The sequence below is a fragment of the Rhea pennata genome, chromosome 2 (genome assembly GCF_028389875.1).
Source record: "Rhea pennata isolate bPtePen1 chromosome 2, bPtePen1.pri, whole genome shotgun sequence".
Taxonomy (NCBI): Eukaryota; Metazoa; Chordata; class Aves; order Rheiformes; family Rheidae; genus Rhea; species Rhea pennata.
In genome coordinates, this window is record NC_084664.1 from 152,910,118 (window position 1) to 152,934,637 (window position 24,520).

A 24,520-nucleotide genomic window follows, 5' to 3' on the forward strand; every position below is an offset into this window, starting at 1 on the left:
TTGGAACAAAGTACAGCATACAAAAGTGTAAGTGTCCAGATAGCTTCAAAAGAAGATATTAGAGCCACAGTATGCCAAAAATTGCAGATACATGAATTAAAGGAAAATCTCTATCTCTTACTCTTTGTTGGCATTACCTACTGAAAAAAAAAAAAATCAATATGGTATTTAAATAAAGCAGCCCATATGGAAGCTTGCACTTACCAGTATGTGGGATATTCTTTAGCCTTGCTGTCTAAGTGGGATTTCACCTATTGCTTTCTATTTCAAAACCTTTATTTAAAATCTCTACTTCTTCACAAAAGAATTGTCAAAATACTGTATGATAGAGTAAACATTTTATGTGAGCAATCCAAGAATAATATGTGACAGGTTTTCCTTTCTGAAACCTGGTAACAGATGCAGATCTCTTTCTGTTCTGTATGCCATTGCAGTTTCAGTATTTATTGTTAAATTGTGCCCACTTTCCTTCTAATTTGCAAGTGTTTACTTTTCTTGGATGGTCAGCACCTGATAAAGGTATGAAAATATTCTTATACTTAAAAACCATAAAATTATTGTTGACACTTGACATTTGAGCTCTTCTTTCCCCCTTGTATTCTGTTGAGTAAGGCCTTCTTAACAAAGAGGTTGGCAGAAACAGAAATACCCTTGATGCTTGCTTGAATAAGTGTCTCTAAGAGTACCTAGGTCAGAATCGTTCTGAATGCCTGAAAAACTCTCTATGTTAAAATGGAAAGAAGGGCAATTTATTAAGGTAGAAGTTAAGGTGCAAGTAAAAAAGACCAGCATACCCCCAGGTGATCTGGAGGAATGATGGCTGGAATATGAATGACCTGAGTCCCTCAACCAGAGATGTGCTTGCTCACGTGGCAGTGTGCTGAGAGTCTAGGCTGGGTGTGAGAAAGATTGTGATTGCTCCAGGAGAGAGCTGGAAGGTGATGACACTATACAGACACGCAGGACTGGCCATAAGTTAAGGGACGCTGATCGTTAACAAATGCAGAGGACCAAATCACAGGGGTATGGAGATGCAAAGCCTGACTGACAGCATACAACAGCAGCTGCAGCAGAGGTAGCCAGAGCTGACACTTCATACAAGGGAAAACATACAGTAGTTCTAAACTCTCAGTGTTCAAATGTGCTTCTCAGTACTCTGTTGGCTATAAAAGCTAATGTAGGCTACTGAAAGATTTCATCCTCTTTGATCCCTGTGTGGCTACATTGCAAACTGACCTGTGAAGCTAGAGAGAAAAATATTTTGTTAAGTTTGGGACACCTTGAAGAATGTGCTCCAGGGCACAGGGTACTGCAAAAACATTGCAGAACTACCCCAAAGGAATGGAAAGTTATGGCAGGTGTTAAGCCTGAAGTTATTACCAGGTAAGATTTAACTAAAAGCCTACATTCACAAGCACAGAAAAAAGCAAAAGATAAAACAACATGTGTACCTTTATTAAGGTTATACTTAGCAGTAGGTATCCTCCTTAAGTGCTCCAATATATAGCTAAATAGTTTCTTCACGGTGTACTCATAGGTTCTTTTCCTTCTGATCCTGTTGAAGGGAAGGACTTGTATCTTCTCCAGGTCAAGTGGTTTTCATTCCCTGGCATACAGCCATCAAGTGTATTCTGGGAGATTATAGTATTTTGTTCTGCCCTTCCTCCATAAGGTTATTTCAATAATGTTTCTGCTGTGTATCTCAAATAACATATTCTTGGCCTTTGTTCTCAAGCTGATTTCACTAATTACAGTCTTATTAAAATATAGTGGCATGACTTAATGATCATTGTGATAAATAATACAAATTCCTTTTAAGATATATATTGTATATTTATACAGGTTTTATAATGATCCATTTATGACATTCAAACACAAACTGATCTTGAGGGCAGGGCTACCAAAACTGCAAAGGCTCCACCTTATCCTTCGTTAGATTTTGGGGACTTGTGTGTGAATTACCTGTTTTTGTGAGCTTGAGCTTTACATGTATGCTCGCCAGCTTGCTTTCTTTTCTTTCTCTCCGTTCTAGTATTGGCTAATATTGGCTCCCCTCCCCCTCCAAAAAGTGGTTGCCTTTTAAAAATCCACATGTTCAAACAGACAGCATATTATAGCATTTTTTGCAATATCTTTTTCAGGGAGTGCTACAGAAATATGTTGTGGTATCTTACTATCGCTATGAGATAATGTCTGGCAAATGCTGGATTTTACTTGCTTATTTAAGTATTGATTATGTATATTACATATTGAATGAAAATTGTTTTGTTTCCCGTTATAGTTTGTCTTCAATCAGATAATAATGATAATGAGGACATTGAACAAATCGATGAAGATATAGCTGTGACTCAGAGTCAGATGAACTTTATTTGTCCCATTACACAGGTATGCTATCACTGCTACTATAATAGATTGGGAAATCATTATTTCTTATTTTTCACTAGATTGCTTATTAGAAATCTGCAGTCCTTGTTAAAGATCAGGCAGTATAAATTTCAGTCAATATCAGAGAGAAGCAATGTTGCCTGAAAAAAACCTAAAACAACCTACAATGCAGTTTACCATGCTGGATCTGACCCCACAATTTGGATGGAACAGCATGTATGAGTGACAGACAATCTTCCTGCTGTAAAAATCTTGTATGAAGTGCATTCACAGCATTATCAGTTCATTTAAATCCAACCTTATTGATTACAGATGGAAATGAAGAAGCCAGTTCGAAACAAAGTCTGTGGTCATATCTATGAAGAAGATGCCATTCTAAAAATTATCCAGGCTCGAAAGCAGCAAAAGAAGAAAGTCCGGTAAGCTAACAAGAATGTGTGGAAAAGCTATTTGCTTTGCTGCGTAAGTGGAATTCTATTCCACTTGTTCTAGGAAATGTATTTGGATTGGCAAGGTTACAGGAAGTAATACTTCAGTGTCTGCCCAAGTCACAGGCTTCCTATTAGTACTGTACACATGAAGGATCTTTTTCTTTTTTTTCTCTTTTTATGAAAACAATGTGTAAGGATATATTCAGGAAGTGTGTGGGGAAGTCACAGCTATTCATGGTGCCTGCAGAACAGAATCAAAGGATTTTATGTAGCCATGAACAACAGAGAGAAACTTTAGCTTCATAAAATGTAGTTGCTTGTTTTGTTCCTACTGTGTATTTAGCAAGCCTTAATGAAAAAACTCATCTCTCTCCTGTGTCCACTCTCTTTTGCAATTATATTCCAATACAATTGGAAATGAAAAATATTAAAAACAGTGATATTTTTTAAGTAATGTAGAGTCTAAGAATGATCAGACAGGATTGTGTAGTTTCTACTACAATGCAGTGGAATAATTCTTAATTTACAGCATGAAAGCAGCATGCCACTTTCCACCTAGGACATATTTTGTTGTTTGAAAACATGTAAAAGTTCAATTATTACATCTGACATTCTCCCTGGTAAGTTTCAAATTTGGGATGGATTTTTTCCCCTCAAAAATCAAAAAAAGAAGAAAAGCGGCTCAAACACTTCTTAGAGCAAGATTAGAGGAAGTATTATTTCATCAGAACTGTTGTTATTAATTTAACATTTGTTTTTTACACCAAATACACAAGATTTCATAGTTTTGGATTTCATCTCAAACTTAAAAGTCATGGACTTTTTAATAAACATGCAGTTTTCACATGCTCAGGAAGGTCTGTTAGAAACTAGAAACACAATTTCCTCAAAGATTAAGTCACTGTCAGCTTACTTCCTCCATCGGTAGCTCTTGCATTTTTATTAGACTCAGAGGTACAAGGGTGGAGCAGGACTTTTTATTCCACACTTATTCCTGGCTACAGCAAAGCATTGCTATTAAATCAAGCATCGACTGGGTTGGCTCTCAGTAGCTCTCTGTAGTCTAACCTCTACCTTAGCGTCCAGACAGCTTGAAGGAGAACATAGCAGCGACTTGCCTATGTTAGCGGTAGGGAGGGTTAGTGGACTGGGTGCATTGTACTGGGAATGGCAACAAAACCAGCAATATAGAGGGACAGAAACTTGACTGGAAAAATGAAATGGAGTTGGGAAATAGGTCACAAGTTGGAAAGAAGAAAATGAGAGTACTGTAGAAGACAGACAGACAAGCTAGGGAGCAGGTGTGTAACAGCCTAAAAGTATTACATAAAATACCTTTTGGAATCAGGAACTGAATTCAGGAGGTTAAATCCATTGGGAAGCTGTCATCGTAGTAGATGTTGTTGTGGTGGATCAAAAGTTTCAACATTGCTGATAAACTAGTAGAGTCAGTTGACTGAATTTTCTTTTACCCTTTAAGAAATTAAAGAAATGACTTAATGAGAACACAGAGTAAAAAGTCATAAAAGCCATATAAAGTCCATCTTCAAAAGCTGCAGTATACCCAAATTGAAGTTATTTGTGCAGTCTGAATCCTTGCAGTTCTTAATTTTGAGCTTTTAGTTCGCAGCCTTACCATTTTACAGTGGTTTATTCCAATATAACAGAAAAGCACAGGGAAAGCAATAGCTGGGCTTCATTCTAACTGAATGAAGAAAGACTGCTTGTTCATCTCTGCAAAATCTCACTGACTTGCTCTAATTTTAACCGTTTCCGTGAAAACGTAGCCAGGCTTTGAAAAAGCATAATCTGCCGCAGTGGGGAGTCAGGCCAGGGTATGCAATAAGTTCCTCATTTGAGTACACTTTCTTTGTTGTGTTGCTACTTGATCACATTCCTGCTAGCGTTATTCAAGTGAAAGCAGGTATTTTGAAAGAGCAGAATCACGCTGAGGGGAAATTCCTCCGCCACCCTTACCCTGGATTCACAGCCTTTCTGAGTTACAGAAGTGGCTATTTCCTCATACAAGTTTTCCTTTACGTGGGTTTTGAAGCCACTAGATGTCTTCTGTGCATTTGGCAGTCTACTGGCTGAATATCCGCTCTTCAGCGGACATACGCACAGCCACCAGTTCTCCCACGGATAGACTTGCTAATAGAGCCCTTGAGGCAATTCCTGCTTATCTCAGTTTGCCCACTATTTTCCGCTGCCTGGAAGAGCACACTAATACTTTCTGCTTGCAGAAGAAGTTTTATGGGAGGCTTTCTGAGCACTTGTTATTCATTAATCTTGCAAGTAATTATTGTCCTAATGTCGTGTTACTGTTCTAATAAGGTGATAGATGGAAAAATTGAGGCGCAGAGCAATTAAGTGATTTACCCATGACAAACACAGCAAGCTGTGGGCAAATTTGATATAAAAGCTATGAGGACTGACTGTAAATTTAGCAATTCAGACAAAAGTTACTCCTAACAGGGAAAAAAAAGTCCAGAAAAAGTGTGATTTCTGACTGTGGGTACTATCCACGCACGTTTGGGCCTCTGCCAAAGGAAAATGACCTCTGGTCCCTGAATATCTTTCACCCTCCAAGTAATCTGTCTTTATCTGACTATCTTAAGTAGTTGTAAGCCATTTTGTATTTGATCTTCATTTAGAGGCTGCTAATTTGACCCTGTCTCTCCTTTCTGCCCTTTCGCAGTTCATAAGGGGACTGGCCAATTTTCACTCCAACTAGATCTTCTACTGATTCACCAATCAGCCTTTGCAGGTCTCATTCTGTTTTATCTGTTTCCCTATAAATCAATTTCCCTATCTATCCATACTGTATTTATTCACTGCGGATTAATAAAGTAAGAGGCAGTCGCTTCCAGTTTATAGAGGACTTCGGAGAGAGAAAGCAACACAGAGAGCAACACAGAAAGATTTCCACGCAATGTTAGTATCACAACCGCAGGCAGCTTGTGTACAGTAACCTACAGGCGGAAGGCTCCATTTCTCCCTGCGAGCTGTTGAGTCCCACCTGTTTATATAGCAGATGTATTTTTCCCCACAGAGAGCTGGTGTAGAGGAAAAGAGGTAACAAGGAACTGATAGAGAGTAAATCTCAGTTAAACACAGTAAAACAGCAGATGTTATGTAAAAGCCTATATCTGACAAATACAATTCTTCTGATTTACTGAAGTTTCTCTTTTCTTTTTAACAGCTGCCCTAAAATTGGCTGTAGCCATGCTGATGTAAAAAGATCAGATCTTGTGCCAGATGAAGCACTTAAAAGAGCGATTGACAGTCAGAATAAACAAAGCTGGTCAACACTGTAGAAGTCAGCTGGATACGCTGTTGCCACAAAGAAAATTTGTTATTAGAGGTCTTGTGAGATAAGCTGCTGATTGTAAGCAGGTTGTGTAACTGATTGTTATTTAAAGTGTTTCATTTATAGGCAAAGTTGAAGGTCTCAGCTGCAACTGAAAGCATTCTTAAACTGCCAAATATGAAGAATTCCAGTTTAACTTGTTTTTTCTTTTCCCTTCCTGAAACTCTGAAAGCTTGCATTTGACAAATAAAATGTGTTTTGCAGCATTTAACCTTCCTTGTCAGTGTGCTAATCTTTTCAGCATTTTAGAGATGCAAAGTCTGCCAGCATTCAGTAGTGTGTGTTTTGCTCAGGATTGCAAATAGTTCTGTTGCTCCCTGTAGCTGATGGGTGTGCTCAGAATAGGGCACCCTGACCAGGATTTTCACAAGTCATATACCCTACTTGGAAGTATTTCCATGTTTTAATATCAACCTCAAGAAACATGAATAGAGCTTGATTTGCAGTAAGCACTAAGCACTTGTGTTTGGATGCACAAAATTACCCTTTGCCTTTAAGTATCTTGGCCTCATTCATATATATTCTTATATTTAATGAATGTTCTGCCACAACTTATGCTCAACTTTTGAGATGTAGAAGCTTTTATTTCAGGCTTTTGGGGCTTGGAATTCCCAGGGAGGTTTACCTTAATATTGTATGTTAGGATACGACCCTTATTTACAAATGTGTTCAGTGAACTAATTTTTAGACAATACGAACCATATGCCTTGAACTGAGAGGCAATTAATCTCAATTTATATAAACTTCAGATATGCATGCATTTGGGCTCAGATCCAAAAAAAGGACTTAAACTTTGTGACACTCACTACTTATCACCTAAGTTGATCTGAAGACGTGTAGCAGATAAGGCATCAGGTACATGAATCAGAAATAGCCATAGGTAAAAGAAGCTGCCTTGGTGGGAAGGTGGCAATTATCACTTGGCATATGTGAGAAGAAAAAGAATAGGTTTCTCTGGGTTTTGGGATCCTTAGTGGGTTAGATGGTATTTTCCTAGGTCATTTTTCTAAAATTACAAACTGACATTTAGTATAAAATGTAGCTTAGGTGGCTAAATGCTAAGCTTCTCACTCTGGGACACCATTTGCTAACAGCTTTCCTTTATTACACTATTACTAACCCAATTGCACGTGGAGTGCAAACCACTTCAAACTGAAATTGTTATTTTGTAACTGAAGACTATTAATCTGTAAATTGATTGCATAGCAGAATATAGGAACTGAATTATTATTTGCATTGAGCTTTTGTATTCAAAACATTTCATAAGAGTTAACTGGGTGACTTTCATAGGAGTTAACTGAATGATTTTTATAATGAAGTCTAACTCAAAGATCTGCCTTTAAAACTCAACAGTGATCATGAGTGCTTCTGCCAGTGGAAAGTCAGAAGCCCAACCCGAAATATTTGAAAGCAACTGGAGTCGCTATATATATCAGTATATATTTATTTGTATGTTTATATGTGAAAATCAGGCTCCTTTTAGGCCATCTCAAACTGATTCACTGATTTGCAGGGAAATAATCCAGTTAAATTCTGAAAGGAAGGACTTTAGGTATAATGTTTGTCTAAAAACAGTGTAGAATGTCCTAAACTACTCTTAGCTTTTTCTTTCAAATGTGTGGTTAAATTTACTCCCACCCCATTGGCAAGCAAAACACACAGAAACAGAAATGTTTGTGAAACCCTAGTTAAACAATCTCTGCAGTTTCTGAGAGATGTGCATTAATGTTGCTCTCATATATCTAATTTAATCCTTAGTGGTAATCAGGCTCCCAAGTTTTCAGGTACAAAGCTGTATACAGTTCCCACTGGCCACAGTGTTACACCTCAAATGTAATTCATGTAGGTGTCCTGAATGTGTCTTCAAATAACACATAACACAATAAATGCAAAATTATGTCTAGATTAATTTGTAGCCGCAAACTGGTGGCAGCATGGTTTGGTTTGCTGTGTGTGGTGTTTGTACCAATATAGCCTTAGATAGCTACATTCCTCATACCATCGTCATCCACACCTTCCAGTGGGTAACGCTGTAAGTGAGATTGCTGACTTAGTTACGTTTCTTTGCCATATATTAAAGAGAGAGGGCTTGACCCATAGCAGTGTTGATGGCCCTAGTGGAAGCTGCAGACACCCAGTCTGTCTCTGCGTTAACTAATTCACAGGTAATAGCTGAGCTGCCTGGGTAAGAGGATGCAGTTGGGAGACATACCAAACAAATCTGAAGCAACACTTTAAAAGAGAGGAAAACAAACAGTCAAGCACTCATTTATTTCTTCTGTAAGTGGAAAGGTATTTTTGAATGTTTGCATTCCTCACGACAGATGATTTTGATCATCTTCCTTTGCTAGCCTGGGCTCGGTACCATCAGTGAACGTGGAAACTTGAACAGCAGCTGCAGAACACAGCCTGAAATTCTTCCAGTCTTCAGCTGAAAGAAATAGACTGATCTTTGGCAGAAAATATCTGCCTTGCTTTAATAACAGTTATATATGAGATGAAGATGTATGTGTATTTAAATAGAAGTAGGTTTCTTTTATCATCCTCAAGTATGGCTAGGGCCATATTATCCAGAGAAAGACTAATATTTGATGCGCTTAGATCAAGACTGCTGACTCCCATCCAAAGCAGTGATGTGCTGCATAGATTTTCCACTACTCAAGAAAATTGCCTGTATTTATAGAAATCCACAAAGTTCCACTCCCCAAAATGTTTGGCCTTTCTTAGTCTAATTTATAACATCCGAAGAACTCCAGGTAGGATCAGTGACTTGTTTTCTCTGAACCTCGAATTTGAGCCATCTTGTTGATTTTTCATGGCTGCTTCTCTCGTATTTTTCATGCTCACAAGTAATTTTCCAGCTGAAATGGGAATATGGGCTTGATCATTAGCTTAAATTGCACCTAGGACTTTACTACGTGGAAAGACAGAACTGCCTTGGCAATTGGGGAAGGCTGCTGTGCCCGTAAACTGATTTTTTGATGAAAGTTATAAAATGCTATTGATTCTTCGGGGTGGCTCTTTGTACTTGTTGGCAGCTCTCTGCTCTTTCACTTGCAAAGGTTAGGTCTTCTTACACAACGGTGTTTTCCTTATTCAGATGTGGTCTGTGCTGTGCACAACTCTGGGTAGAAGTAGCTTGAAAGAGTTAAAGAATGAAAATGAAGTGTTGGATGATGAATAAGCTGATCTGTATGATTCACAGAAGTGGAAACTCAACAGCATTTAAAGCTTCAAATCTTAATCTGTTTTGTCTATAAGATATCATATGTAAACATGCATATGTTAACAGTTTGCAGAGTAATTTGTGTCTCACTGTTTGACGTCAGAAAATCTTGCAATGATATTTAAGGAAAGAAACTCATAGGTTTTTTGTTGTTTTTTTTTTCCCGCCATAAGGTGTGCTTTACAAATAGAGAAAAGCTAGATGTGGTTAACACTGAAACATGTTGAGGATCTGTCTCTCCCGGAGAAGTTCCATGTAGCATTTCAAATGATTAAAGAAATGTCTGATCAAAGATTAAAATAAATAAAGGGCAAAAGAGATCTATATGCAAAGGCTTTCACGGGTACCCTGAGGCATGAGCCATTAACACAGTTCTCTCACTTGATCAGATTATCCCACTTAAACAGAATTCTCCATTTTAAAAGCTGAGACTCTTTCTGAAGTTTTCAATTCAGTGGAACCGCAAAGTATAAAAACTAACCAGACAGGCATCTCATGGAAGATTTATCACACTTGTGCTAAAAGGAGCACACAGTCCTCTAAATCAAGGATATATTCATCATTACCACTCTTGAGCTGTGATCTTATTCATTCTAGAAGAATCAAAAAGACTGGGCTAAGTCAGTGTTCCCTTGAGAAATACCCAGAGCAAAAGCAGGGGCTGCAGGAAGTGATACTGATGACTCAGTGGCCAAGGCCAACACACTGCCTTTTTTTAGACAATGTCCTCTTGGATATACTCATGTTTCCTCATGAGTGGCTGATGACAAAGGTCTTACCTGCCTGCAGTCACAAGTGCCTCATGACATTTTTCGCAAGAACAGCTCTAGTGTTGTGTCCAAAACTTAGAATTCACTGTGCAACTTGATTAAACTCCACTGCAGCTGCACATGAGTGTTAATCTCCATCCTGCCTTAAAAAATCTCCAAGTATTGACCATGAGGTTTGGTGTGGCATTAACTGGACATTTCAATAGTGAGTAGTGCTCTGTTATACAGGAAAGATATGCCTAGTAAGGGTGCTCTTGGAGTGGAAAATGTTAGAAAAAGCTAAGGACCCTTCTTCCTTTCTCCTTGCTACAGCCTTTAGCTGATGGCTCCCCATTACAGGTATAGATTATTCTGCAAAGGGATCAGTCATCTTTTTTTTTTTTTTTTTTTGTATATATAAAGTTCTGACCGCAAATAGAGACTCCAAATCTTGCATTTATATACATATATATATATATTCCTATATAATCATTTGTATGTAATCATTTATATTTGGTAAAAAAATATTTACTGTTAACATACATTATCTCAAAAATATATGAACATGGTCACAGCAATGCTCAGAGAAGAGTCATATGTAGAGATGATAGCAGATTCTGTGTTGCCAGACAGTAACTATAAGAAGTAAAAATACGAGATGATAGATTGTTAATCAGGTATAATTCTGGGATGAATATAAATCATACAGTAAATACCTATGTATGTGCTTAACTCTGTCATGCATGAGTAGTCTCATTGATTTAATGGGACTGCGTGAAGGTAGATAAGAATTATGTTTCATCATTTCAAAGAACTGCATAAAATGGAGCAGCAGGGCTAAGGAGCCAGTTTGCCTTAGTCACTTATTCTGACGTTAGTCCAGACCCGAACACGGAGCTTGAAAGCATTCACTTGAATTGAATTGCATGGGAAGCCTACCAAAGGAAGTGTTTGCTTGTAAACTCAATATGAATAGGATCTTCTCTGACCGCAAGGGAAATGGAGAGACATTCATTCACTGGTTGCTTGTGCAATCAACTTCTGAAGTTAAAACAGGATTTGAGGTTTAAAACCTGAGCCTTCACACATCTTTCAAGTAACAGGAGAATCCTTCATGTTCTTTAATCCACAAAGAAACAAAGTCAGAAGGTGTTGCTCATGAGACTCCTTGGATTTGATAAGAACTGGCTTATCAGAAGGGAATTATTTAGATTTACTAGCAACAGCAAGCCTCAGAACGGTTTCTCTGAAGGCTGGAGGGGAGGCATCTGAACATCATTACATTTCAGTTTGTTTGATGTCCCTACGTGCCTGTCATGTGTTTTGTATCTTAACATTGAATCTGCCACTGAATTCCAGAATGTCTCTGTGTAGTTGTATGTTTATGTGATTTTGTTATAAAAAAACATAACTTGCAAGGTCTTTATCACCTGGCCACACAACAGCACCTCCAGCCTGTTCCATGCAGGTTGATTCCACATAGCACCACTGTAGTGTATTGTGGATTATTTGCTGGTTTTAAATCGCTGGCTTTAAATCTAGTAGTTGTTTAAATGTCATTACATGGCTTGAACTAACTTGTAAAATAAAGATATTTACTTTTCATCATTTGCCTACAGTTTAATATTAGCTGAAATATTTGTGTGTCATGACTCTTCTCATCCGATAACTAAAATGATAAGTTTTTAAATTTTTTCCCATAGCAAGCAGCCAGTTTATTTATAAGTGGCCTAATATAATACAGATTTACTTTGTGTATCCCAAGAGACATATCATCAAAGTAACCAGACCTGTCCCAGGGACAGCGGGAATTGGGGAGATAGTTACACAATTCTCATTGCCTCTGGCTGCTCTAGTTACAAAGATATAGGGTCAGAGAACTGGATCAGCGGAGATAATTTTGTGAGCATCTAAGGAAAAGCAGCTGATCAGATGAGGGTAGGCAGTGGCTGAGGGTGAGACAGGTAGATGCTTGAATATCCCATAACAAAACTTCCCTTAAATAAAGTAATACATCAGGAAAAGGGAATGTGAAAAGCATATGAAAGCATGACTATTTAAAATATCTCCAGCTTCTTAAGTCTTCATCTAGTAGGTGCAATAGCACTGCTCATCTATTTTAAAAGTAGAAAAAATATATATATGAAGAGGAGCATTCAACCTGCCTTGCCATGGCCCTAGCCAGTGTGTGTTGGGCAAGACCTTTCCTTCTGCAGGGACTCAGAGCTGTGACGGGCATCTCTCTGCCTGTCGCCTGGCTCCAAACCCAAACTCCCTGCCTAGCAGTCAGGATTCCTGGAAGAGAGAAGACAGCTAGCAATCCTGCTTGCTTCAATCATCCAAGACAAAATCAGATTTACGGCCAGATTTTGTACTGTCCTTTGACTGTGCACTCCTTGGACTTCTTTAGTGTTTGGAAAGTGCTGGTTGCATACTGTTGTGCTTTGCTAAGCACACAAAGTAGGGATCCGTGTTCCCGAAGGCCAAGCCTGCCCCATGTAACTCCTATCTGTCCTCTATTTGAGCATCCAAGGCTGTGTGTTTGGTTCCTTGTAGTCTGCCAGATTTTGTCTTACATTTTTCTGCCACTTAGGTAACAAGACTCATGCACAAAGTCAGTATTATATCTCAAAGTTAAGTCTATAAATGTAATTCTGCACTGATCTGTGCTTCGCAGTGTTTTACAGTGCCATCCATCTGAGATGTGTGAGACTGCCTTGCTTCATTCGGAAGGGCTATTAACCTGTTCAGACTCAAACGTCCCTGGCATAGCTGGGAATTAGCAGCACCAGAATTCCTCTCCTCTTAAAACACATGGCAGCCCTCAGAAATCTCATTTTTTAACACACAACACCCTGTAAAAGAGCAAAGAGGCCTCATGGATCATGGCAACCCATCCCCAAATGCCTTCAGTCCCAGGGCTTCCTGGGGATCAGCTGGTACAAAAGGATCCAGACACAGCAGTAAATGCCCAGGGTACCTCTGAAGTCTGTGAAAGAGTTGAAGATAAAAGATGCTAGGGCTCATTGCTAGCCGCCTGAGCAGAGCTGAATTTCTTTCTTCATGTATGCTAAGCAGGTAGCGCGAGAAAAATCTTTCCGGGAGGAGGCGAGAGATGAAATGGTGAAAGCTCATGTGGCGAAAAGGGGGAAGACATCAATGGCTTTTGATTTCAAGGAGGAACTAATGAGGGAGATATGCCTGGATGCTTAAAAGCCTGAGGAGTGATCTAGAACCCGTGACCCCGCGGTGGGAAGTGTGGTAGACTGGCGTTCTGCAGTAATTGTCCAACACTTGAGGGCTGCAAAGAGTTCTGCAGTTCTTCACACACCGCTCCCTTAATTCCTGTGTATTTTCTGCGTCGCTTCACAACAACCTCCCACCCCCCCGGTCAGGCTTTCATGCAAGCACTGACGTATATGGCTAAAAGAAGGGCATGTTTCAGGCCTCTGAGTATCACTGTGCTGTGCGGATTCACTAGATAGTCATCCTTGGTATCCTTTTGCTATATGCTCTTTCAGGATCAGCTAAAATGAGAGAAAAAAAAATCTAAAAACCCAAATGGGGAATCCCTTTTTGTTGTGTTCTGCCACACGTGTTGGGAGGAATTGGTGGGGAGAGGGTGCTGCATGTGGACCCTGACAATCCGCACCCAAAACATAAAACTGACGACGTGAGCATCACTAATTTGGTTAATGATGAACCTTTCATGGCTCCGATATGTTTATTCATGATATTAATGCTCTGAGTACCCAAAAGCGCTCTAAGAGTTTTAAAAGATCAGCGGTGGCTTCCTGCTGCGAAGAGCTGCCCCCCTTTTTGCAGAATTTGCCCCTGGGAGATTTAAGCCTGGGTTCATCTCAGTCACATTTAGGCAACTGAATTAGGAGCATGGTCCACCTAGGAGTCTGTACAGCCAGCTGGGAGAGGGCCCCGGGCAGCACTGCCGGAGGGCCACACAGCTCTTAAGTTGCCTTTTTGGTGGCCCTGGAGGCACCTTTGGGGCTCGCTGCTGGTGCATGCTCCAGGCCGGCAGGACGTCCCCACGGCGGCCGAGGCCGGCAGCCCCACAGTGCGCACGAGGACGTGGCTGGCTTGTCGAGACGAGTCCCTGCCCATCCTGGGCTGGCTGTCCTCTGCTCTGCCCTGCACCCCTGGTTGATCTTTTAGGGGCACAGGATGAGTAGGGAGGGATTTTTGCCCATCTTACAGATGAACCTCAGAAATCCTTAGGCTCTCGGGGTCTTGAAGGCAGCGTGCGTGCAGGCGCTGGCGGTGCGGGTCAGGTCGGGCACACTGAGCGCCCCCGGGCTGGCCATGCCCAGATGGGCACCAGGACCAAGGAGGCCAAGGACGAGGCTTCTCCTAATGTCTGCAAGTAATTTCCCAGCACGGCCTGCTGGCACATGAACGGGAAGAGAGGGACCTTTTGATGGCCAGGACCAATGGCACATACGTACCGCACGTGTGCTGCTCATTTTCCACATTGACATCTTCACTGTCTGCGCATACCAAATCACCACACGAGTCTGAAAGACAGCTATGGTGAACGGCGTTATATGCTAGTAATGCCGGTGAGTGAGGTTTTGTAGGTCCGTTATTTTTTGGGTGAAATGTCTAAGCTATTTGCGTGCCCCCCAAAAGCACTGACACCCTTCTCGCATGCGCATGTTACCCCATCTCCGATGCAGCAAGCAGTCTATTTATGCAAAATCCTACCAACTAAATTAAACCTGCACTGGTATCCAAATTGCAAAAAGTCCAGGAAGGGAAAAATAAAACAAGTCTGATGGATAAGCAGGCATGTTTTATCCATGAGAGGGACAAAATGAGCATGCTTTGAGAGTTGAGGTGAATTGCTCAGAAACAATCTGCAGACATTAACAGATTCACATTTCTGAAAGCGAAAAAAAAGGAAAATGCAGCCCCTGGGATATCCCTTTTTGGCATATGCATTTTGTGTTTAAACACATTAATGGGACTCCTATGTTATGAGTCATCCAGCACAAGAGTTTCATGTGTTTCTTAAAATACACCAGGAGTAGCTGAAGGCATGCATGGCTTTGCAGTGCAGTTATCTATCTGGAATCTCCACAAATACCTGCATTCATGCAGTCACAGGCTTTAGAAACGGAGGGACCCCATTTAGTCCTCTAACATCCCGCTGTTTGAATGCACTAGCACCATAGCTTTCAAGCTGCGATACAGAACTAATTGGCAAAAATCCAAGCTCCTTGTACTATTGAGCAAGCCTCAGTACTGAATGACAGAAAATTTGCATAGAGGTAAACAGCAGAGTTGGGAGCATTTTCCTCCTGAGGAACTCTGGGCAAAACTACAGCTGTTTGTGCTGTCTCTATCCTCGTTCGTTGTCTGTTTTCCTCTTGATTTTCTTCCATTTGCTAACAACCCTGGCTGAAAATCTGTTTAGTGTTTAGTATTCCTTCCAGCCTGCACTTCCGAGCCTGCTGGCGGCTGCTCAGGTTCTCTCTGCTCTTGTCGGACAGCGGATACTATAAAAATAGGCAACACCCAACGCAGCGCACCCGTGACGGGCCGCGTTTCACGCGCTCCCGCACCAGCGCCGGTGGATCCGCAGCGGGCTCGTGGTGCCAGCTGCGCCGCGAGCAAGGGTTCGTCAGTGCCAAGTGACAAACAGGAACTGGTGGTGCTGGCAGCGAGCAGGAGCGTGCCAAGGGCGCAAGGGAAAAGCGCCCGCGAGCACAGCTGCACTTGCTTCCTGTCCTAGCAGCCTGCCCGGGCTCTCTGTGCTTGCAGCTCCCGCAAGGGCCCAAGGCAAGGTGGGGGGGGTGGGGGGGGGCTCGACGGCAGCGGCCCCCGGGAGCGGGTCACCCTCCCGCCGCCCTTTCCGGGAGCCGCTTGCAGAGCCCCCGCTCCCCCCGCGCCGCCGCGCGGAGCCTCCGCTCGGAGCGGCGCAGCCGGCGGCGGGGCGGGCGCGGCGGCAGCCTCCGCCCCGGCCCCGGCCCCCTCGCCCTTGCGTCAGGGCGGGAGGAGCGGAGAGGCCTCGCTGCCTCCCCTCTCTTTTCTTTTTTTTCTCTTCTCTCTCTCATTTTTTTTTTTTTTTTTAAGCCTTCAACTACTTTAGCGCGGAGTCGGCGGCAGATGGTGGACACGGCCCGGGGCTGCGGCGAGCAGAGCGAGGGGATGCGCCAGCCGCCGCGCCGCTCCGCGCCGCCCCGCGCCTGAGCCCCGCGAGCGGCGGCGGCGGCACCAGCACCACCAGCACCACCACCAGCACCACCACCAGCACCACCAGCAGCAGCAGCCGCCGCCGCCGCCGCCGGAGGCTCCGCTCCGCTCCGCGCCCGCTCCATGAGCCGCCCCGCGCCGCCGCCGCCGCGCCGCGCCGCCGCGCTCCTCCTGCCGGCCGCCCGCTGCCGCAGCGCCCCGGCCAAGCGGCTCCCGCCGCTGCCCGACGGCCCCGCCGAGGAGGCGCCGGCCGCCAAGTGCCCGCGCCTCGCCGACTGCCCCGGCGGCGCCGCCGACTGCCTCAGCGCGCCGGGCTCGCCCTGCGCGCCGGCCGGCGGCGGCGGGGGCAGCGGCGCGGCGGGGCCGAGCCTCATCGCCTCCTACCTGCTGCTGCCGCTGGCCGAGCGCGAGCAGGTGTCGCGGGCGCTGAGCGTCAGCTCCGGCCGCGAGCTCCGCTGCAAGGTGAGCGCGGGGCGCAGCCTCTGCGCGGCGCCGGCTGCGGGCCGCCTCGGCGGACCCGAAAGGCTCGGGCGGCTGTAAAGGGCTTTGAGGGTTTTTTTTTTTATGCCCCCCCCCCCGACCCCGACATAAAATGAACAGTGCTTTAATAGCCCTGCAAGGGGTCTCGGAAGCAGCCTTGCTGCCGCGCGCTGGCGCTCGTCCAGCGCCCTCGTCTTTGTTTGGGGAGAGTTGCTATGAGAGAGGCCGCTTTCGGCACCCTTGAAGATGAATTTTGCTTTGATTTCCTCCTTACAGGTGTTCCCTCTCAAACACTACCAGGACAAGATCCGGCCTTACATTCAGCTGCCGTCACACAGGAACATCACCGGGGTCGTAGAAGTGATCCTCGGGGACACCAAGGCCTACGTCTTCTTCGAGAAGGACTTTGGGGACATGCACTCCTACGTGAGGAGCTGCAAAAGGCTGCGGGAGGAGGAGGCTGCCCGGCTTTTCAAGCAGATCGTCTCGGCTGTAGCTCACTGCCACCAGTCGGCCATCGTGCTCGGTGACCTCAAGCTCAGGAAATTTGTCTTTTCTAATGAAGAACGGTAAGTGGTTATCAGGCGCCAGGCGCTGGGAGGGAGTGGGTAAGGAGAAACACCGCACCGAGAAACGCCGCGTTTTTAGGCAAAAGAATACTGGAGGGAGTGGAAATTGCCAGGTAAACCAGGCGTCACCTACAAACTATCCAAGCGGGTCCAGACTACATCTGAGTAATAAGTCACGGATCTAATTGGTCCGCGAGTATTTTTAGTCCGATCTCAACTGATGAAACCGAGGAAACTCGGTGTGAGCTCCCGGCTGCTCGGCGAAACCCCTTGGTGGACCACGGGGCGACGGGGCGAGCGCTCCGTAGCGCCAAGCGTCCGTCCCGGCACATCAGCCGGGCAACGCGTTTGACGTAGAGCGACTGAGCGGCCGGAGGGGCGGCTCGGGCGTTCGGCGCGGACGGGAAAACGGCTCCGCTGCAGCGGCAGGAAGAGGGAGCGATGCCCGTTCCCGGGGGTCCCGGCGGGGTCCTCTCTGATGGCTTCCTCTCGGGGCTGCGTTTCTCAGGCAGGGTTTCCTGTGCCCGTTGAAGCTTTTCTCTCTCCTCCCTGCCAGCAGCGAGGCTGCTGCTTTCTGTGCCCCACAGCTGCGTGGATGTGGGCACGCACCGGAGCGAGGGTGTTGCACGGTTAAATCTCGCTTTTGGAATCCTTCTCGGAGGGAAAAAACACCTCGGTTAAACTTAGCCTAAAGTGTAGATTTATAGAGAGGCTCTTCTAAGGCCCCTTGAGTAGAAGTACTTTGACAATTACTTTTTAATTTTAGATGAGGGAGTTACCCTGTGTTTCCCAGGTGAGTTGGCTGCTCTCGTGTTCCAGCATTGGCACGGCACAGCCAGAAATGTGGTTTAGTAAGCAGAACTGACATTTGATTAGGTGCTTATCCCATTGAAGGCTATAACAAGTAAAAGCTTTGATGCACTTGTGCTTAGTCTGGTGAAACTTGAGGTGTTGTTAATGAAGCACAGAAAAAATGTATTTCTTTTTTTAACTTGGCTGATGCTTCTTGAAAATAAAGCGTATGAATGTGATAAGAAAATTAGCTAGAACTGCCCCTCTGAAACAGAAACAACCATATGTTGACATGCAAAGAAAGCAATCCCTTTCAAGGAAGCTATTGCAGCTTTTCCCGCCCTTAATGAGATGAAACATTTGTTGAAATGTTAGGTTGCGCACAGTCTCGCTAATTTGGAAATACACATTGCACAGGCTAATGTCATGTGCATCAAATTTGGCAACAAGAGGGTTAAGCAATGCGAGGCAGACTCCTCGGCTAACAAGCACAGGTGCAGTTTCAGCGCTGCGGCAGCCAATCCCGGCCCCACAGTCCGCATTGAGTCATATTTTCCGTTTACAGAACCAATGGGTATTTTGCATTACAACAGGAGGTCACCTCGAGGACAGGCTGCAGTTAACGCATTTACACCCCGGCAGCCGACAAGGCAGAGCAGAGCCCTCTGGAGCACATGAGCAGTTCCAGCTCTGCTTCAAGCGAAGCAGAAGGTCAAGGTGGACCCCTCCAGCCACCCAGCTGGAAAGGGGGAAAAAAAAAAAAAAAAAAGGAAAAAGATGAGGGTTGGGGATGACCCTAGGTGCGGAAAAGATGTGGACTTTGAGTTTGAAAAGCCGTGCGGCTGGACACTGTTTGTTCAAAGCTGGGACTGCAACCAGCAGCGCTCGCGCCGTAGCAAATTACAGCCCCGCGTGGTTATAATGCAGCTTGCTGCTGTTCCTCGAGAGCCCCCGATGCCGCCGAAACCCCGCGGTAGGCAGGCTGGCGTCACCGCCTGGGCACAGGGCATCGGCGATGCACGCAGCCGCGCTTGCGCTGCACCGCTCCAGCATAACGGGGGGGGGGGGGGGGGAACTTCTCCGTCTCAGGTTGCAAAGTGGCCGCCTCTCCTTTCCTTTGTGCTGACGCGAGGCAGGGAATTGCGATCGCCCCGGCTGGCGGCTTTTCTTGTTGAATCCAAGCCGGCCTTTCCCTACCGCAGGTTGATAACGTATGCCTGCCTTTCCTGTGCTCCTTAGGACGCAGCTGCGGCTCGAGAGCCTGGAAGACACGCACATCATCAAAGGCGAAGACGACGCGCTGTCCGACAAACACGGCTGCCCCGCGTACGTCAGCCCCGAGATCCTCAACACGACGGGGACTTACTCCGGGAAATCGGCTGACGTGTGGAGTTTGGGAGTAATGCTCTACACCCTCCTGGTGGGACGCTACCCCTTCCACGACTCGGACCCCAGTACTCTCTTTTCCAAAATCCGACGTGGACAGTTCTGTATCCCCGACCATGTCTCTCCCAAAGCCAGATGCCTCATCCGCAGCCTCCTGAGGCGGGAGCCCTCCGAAAGACTTACCGCTCCAGAGATCTTGCTTCATCCTTGGTTTGAAGCAGTCTTGGAGCCTGGATATACAGACCAGGAAACGAGAACTTCAGATCAAATCGTGCCAGAATATCACGGAGACAGTGACGATATTAGTTCCTTCTTCTGCTAATCCTAAAAATCTCAAAAAAACCCTCACGATTCTCACACACAGCATCTTTTTTTCCCCCCTTTCTTTTCCATGTTGCAAACTCACAGTATCTTAAAGTGCCAGTATGGTCAGAAAAGTGACCTTTAAAATAATTGTCATCAAGCTGTAGATCCGCTCCCTGAGCCTGTGTCGGGTCTCACCTGCTTGCTTTGCTGGTAGGTCCTTGCCGCTGGCCCTGGAGGACCCACGCAGGAGCCGCCTGGCTCTTCTCCTGCCTCTCGTGTCCTCCACCGCTGCGACGGGCTCAGTGTGTGTTGCAGAGCCGTATCGCTGTGCACAGAAGAGGCGGAAAGGTGGCTCTTTGGGTTTCCCCATCTTCAGCGGCTAAGGGGGTCCCACCGGTGAAACATAGCAGGTGGAGGGGGCAAGAGGCGCCTTCCTACCTGGGCAAATTTGACAGGAATTGGTAAAAAGGGGAATCGACTTGGAGTGCCACCGCGGCAGTCCTACAGAGGGTTTTTCTGACTGTAAGTGCACTTTCCCGCGGGAAGGAGGTCTTAATCCACCACGTCCAGCCCGCTGAGCGTTGCTCCAGTAGAACTTTTTTTCTGTAGGTGAATAACATGAAGCTGGTAAAGGTCCATCCGCAAGACTAGTCACTACCGTGATCACTGCTGTGACTCTTCACAAAAGAGAAAATAGCTGATCCCACAGCTGGATCCCCTCTGATTGCGTTTGCTGAACACGCAAGCGTTTTAAATATGCTTAAGCCTAAGGTCACCATGGCATATTTTATATCATCTTATGCCTTCAGTGAGCTTTGCAAGTAGCAGGTCTTGTCAGCTCTGAGTGCCAAAACATATCCGTTTACCAAAGCGTAACACTATGGGCTGGGCTGCCTTCCCTTGGAAAATGATAAGGGGTATACTTGTACAGTATACGTGACTGCTTTTGTGTTTTCCTACAGGCTCCAGTCTTTAAAACATCACATCTCCTCCTCCCCCCCCCCCCCCCCGCCACCTCCAGAAAGGTAGTCTTAAGCATAAAATCTCTATACATCCATAGTTAATTATTCAGGTACGTTGTTTGCCTCCAGCTACGTTATTCCCCCCCCCCCTTCAAAAAAAAATTTTTTTTTGCATGATTATTCATAGTCTTTCCAATGTGCGTGGATAACGAACAGATCTAAATCATTAGCTGCCTGGGTCAGGGGTAAGTCGAGACCTGCCTGAAATTTCTGCTTTGTTTGACGTTTGCGTCCGGCGTAGAGGGATGTCCGTTCACGCGTGCGGTTTCGGAAATGGATGTTGGGTGGTTGGTGCATATCCCCAGCGCGGCCCGGCGATGACCAAGCTGTCCGAAGGGTTCCCCGTGGCCGCAGCACCCACCTTGGGGGAGCACCACGTATACCTCATGGACTGTGTGCTCTGTACATACCTTCCTGCTGGGGGTCGTTGGGTGGGTCTTTTTATTTTTATTTTTTTCCGGCTTGTTGTACTTTGCTTGTCCTATTAAGAGGTGTTGAAGAGCAATTTAATGTGAATTATCGGCAATACTAACTTGACAGAATCATGAGCATCAAGAGCAGAGCGCTACCGCTCTCCGTTGCACTAAATCTCTCATGATTGCTTGACATTTGTATCTGTGATACAGTTTAACCCCTCTCTGAAAAGCAGTACCTTTGTATATATTGGTGGAAAACTCTGCCAGAAAAGCTAAAAACACTATGTCCAACTTGTAAATATGTGTGTGTATATATATATATATAATGTGGAAACCTGGATGATAAAGTCTGACTTGTAGAAAGTTTTAATAAACTCGGTTTCATAACGCTGGTCCCTGCTCCTTGCGGTCCTCGCGCCCGGGGAGGGGGCGGCCAGTTCCTGGCCGAGCGAGGAGAAACCGTAGCCCGGGCTGCGGGACCTTGGCTGCCGGCCGGTAGTCGCCCCGCCGCCTTTCGTGGGTGCCTTCACCCGGAGCGGCGGTGGGTGCTGCTTCTCCCGGCACCTGGAGCCCAGGGCTGCAAATAGCGGCAGGATGGCGGCTGGGGACCACACGCTGCCGACGGCGATGGAGCCGTCCTCCCAACCCTCCTCCAGCACAGCGAGGTCGTCCCCGGAGAGCAGGAGGAGCAGCTGGATTTGCACTTATGCTTTGCCTTGTGTTTAGCTTTGGGCTTTTGCTGGAAATCTGCTCACTCGAGCAAGGCTCTGTGTTTAGCAAGTGAGGTGAAAGCAAAAAGAGGGAGCAGGTACCTGGCCGGGCTAAAGAAAAGCGCATTAACTTGAGGGAGTCAAGGCACAAGAAACCAATGCTCTGTGCAGTAAGCATATTTTCCTAGCACTTGCCAAGTGAATGACACCAAAATATCTCAAGTTACTTTGCTGAAGTTATTCTTGCAAGAGCAGTAAAAATACATGCATCACATAGCCCGTCTGATTAAATTACCCCCTGCCTTGCTGTGCTTCAGATGTTGGGCAGGAGCCTTGATGCATCTTTTTCAAACAGCTGCGGGAGGTTCATGCTTTGGTAAAATCTTGAAAACTTTTAAAATACTTCTTTTTTTTTCTTTTTTCTTTTGGTCTGCAGTTGAGTCACCTTCCGTAGGTGAATGTGTAGGTCACCCCATGACTTTATTTCACATGAGCTACACTGCAGAGTAATTAAAATAACTGCTAAATTGTAGCAACGTCTGCAAACAGTCTCTGTGTTGCTTTAGGGATTATCATGCAACATCCGTTTGTGCAGCAGAATAAATTGCTATTGCTTCGTAACCCCATCGTTTGTATTATTGTATACAAAGTTTCAGAGCATGTTGAAAGACCAGCATATTAAGTGATTAAACTTTGATGGTGGGTGTGAGAACTTTGATTTATGCAATGCATACATTTCTTTTCGAGAGAGTCATAATTGGTCTATTTTTAAATGGTCCTTTTGGACAAGGACTGGAGGAATCTCTTCATTTATTTCTCCCAGCTAGTCACCGTTTTGTTCCTGCATTTGCAACATGTTGCTGGCCTGTCTGAAAAATGCTGGGAGCCTTCAGTTCTCAACAGTTTTCAGATGAAGACAAAAATAAAGTTGAGGTTTTTCACTGCCTGTTGGGTTCCACCCTAAACCAGCTTCAAGCTGCCTCCCAGTCAGGATAACCCTTACTTCATAGACATATATCTTTATTGACTCTAAACGGATGCTTACGTTGTGTTTTAGGCCTCAGTTCAATGTTTTTTTTTTTAGCAAAGTCATGGCAAAATATATAAATTAGCCTGCTCTCAAAGCATCAGGCAGACTGACCAACTCAGCACACAGTTTTAAGGTCAACCTTTCTTCTTCGCCAAGCAGGTGGTACTGCTGAGGTTATATGCAGTTCATTAAGAGATTATTCGCACAGTTTCAGATCTACCTATTCTAAAATGTGGTCTAATTTTAGGAGAGCACCTCCAAGGCAGTTTAGGAGACTTCTGCGTCACTGTGTTATTTGTGAAGAAGGGGGGAAAGAGTGCCGTTCTGTGAAGATGTGCAAGACAAAGATCCAGGCCGCCCGGCTGACTCACAGAGCCGGTACGAGGCTCTTCTCTGGTCCTGCTTTAACGGATTATGGGCAGGCCTGAGAGAGGAGTTTAAAAATCTATATTCTCCAATCTGTCCTGAGTGCATTCTGTCAAGCAAATCTCTCCGGATTATCTCTTTATACAAAAGGAGATTTTTTTTGTCACTTTTTTCATGCTCTTGCATTCTGTCAGATTAAAAAAAAAATGTTTAGCGTTATGGCACTGCATAGATTTAGCAGCATGAAGAAATATCCTATGCAAATGATTCTTAAAAATATAATGTTTGCTTTAGAGCATTGATGAGAATAGCTCAACATATAACCACATTCTGAATTAATCCCTTGCAAAAAAAAAAAAAAAAAAAAAAAAGAAAAAAAGAAAAAAGTCTCTGCTAAATGAACCATCTTTCAGAACTATTGTTGGTAAAAGCAGAATAAAATTTGCAATGTTGCTTATGACAGTTCCTCCCTAACTTACAAAATCCTGGTCCCCAAGTGAAATCCATAGGTCGTATTTCAACCGGGATCAATTTGTGCTGGAGCAAAACTACAAATCCTTCAGGATATGAGTTCACAGCAGGAACTCCTTTTGTGATTTTTTTTTTTTAATAGGACCCAGCCATTTAGAAAATGCCTTAAAGAAAACTCATTAGTTTTCATTTGCACTGTATGTATTTATTTACAGTATTTAACCAGCTCAACGAGCTAATGCGCAGCACTTCGTTTCCTAATTTGGCTTTGAAGCCCGAGCAGCACAGGGATCAATTACAGGCTGTCAAATGCAAACATTAACATAACTGCATGGAGCAATCATGTTTCTAACAACAGCCAGCGCTGCCCAGAGGACCAAAATAAATAAAACCCGCCGCGTGCGCGCGCCCGCGCCGGCGCGAGAGGGACCGCTTTGCTTCCCGGCGGCGCCGGGGCTGCGCGCGGGCGAACCGCCGCTCGCGGGGCGGCGAGGGCCGAGGGCGAGCGGGGCCGCGTGCGGGGCCCGTCGCGTCCCCGGGGACCGGGACCGGGGCGGGGGGACTCCCCGAGCCGGGCGGCGGGAACGCGCTGCCCCCCGGC

General features: G+C 45.0%; 2 protein-coding genes and 1 long non-coding RNA gene across 5 annotated transcripts in view; 2 read left to right on the forward strand and 1 right to left on the reverse strand.

Annotated features, from left to right (window-relative positions):
• Positions 1-6,397, forward strand: part of NSMCE2 (NSE2 (MMS21) homolog, SMC5-SMC6 complex SUMO ligase) — a 133,242-nt gene extending 126,845 nt beyond the window's left edge. For both annotated transcript variants that reach the window (XM_062570619.1, XM_062570620.1), the window contains exons 5-7: positions 2,282-2,385; positions 2,698-2,804; positions 6,019-6,397. In XM_062570619.1, coding sequence (XP_062426603.1) covers positions 2,282-2,385; positions 2,698-2,804; positions 6,019-6,133 — 326 coding nt within the window. In that variant the 3' untranslated portion in view covers positions 6,134-6,397. The remainder of the gene's footprint in view (positions 1-2,281; positions 2,386-2,697; positions 2,805-6,018) is intronic.
• Positions 1,435-17,356, reverse strand: LOC134137542 (uncharacterized). Of its 2 annotated transcripts, none has more exons than XR_009957719.1 (3): positions 17,170-17,356; positions 4,152-4,289; positions 1,435-3,057 (listed from the first exon to the last, which is right to left on the reverse strand). It is a non-coding gene; the product is annotated as an uncharacterized LOC134137542 (long non-coding RNA). The 2 variants fall into 2 exon arrangements; XR_009957720.1 differs by lacking the exon at positions 17,170-17,356 and adding an exon at positions 16,756-16,822.
• Positions 16,495-21,729, forward strand: TRIB1 (tribbles pseudokinase 1). Its single transcript, XM_062570617.1, has 3 exons — positions 16,495-16,833; positions 17,128-17,420; positions 19,452-21,729. Exons 1-3 carry the CDS (start codon positions 16,495-16,497, stop codon positions 19,918-19,920), a joined length of 1,101 nt encoding a protein of 366 aa, XP_062426601.1. The 3' UTR covers positions 19,921-21,729.
• Positions 21,730-24,520: the final 2,791 nt, after the last annotated feature.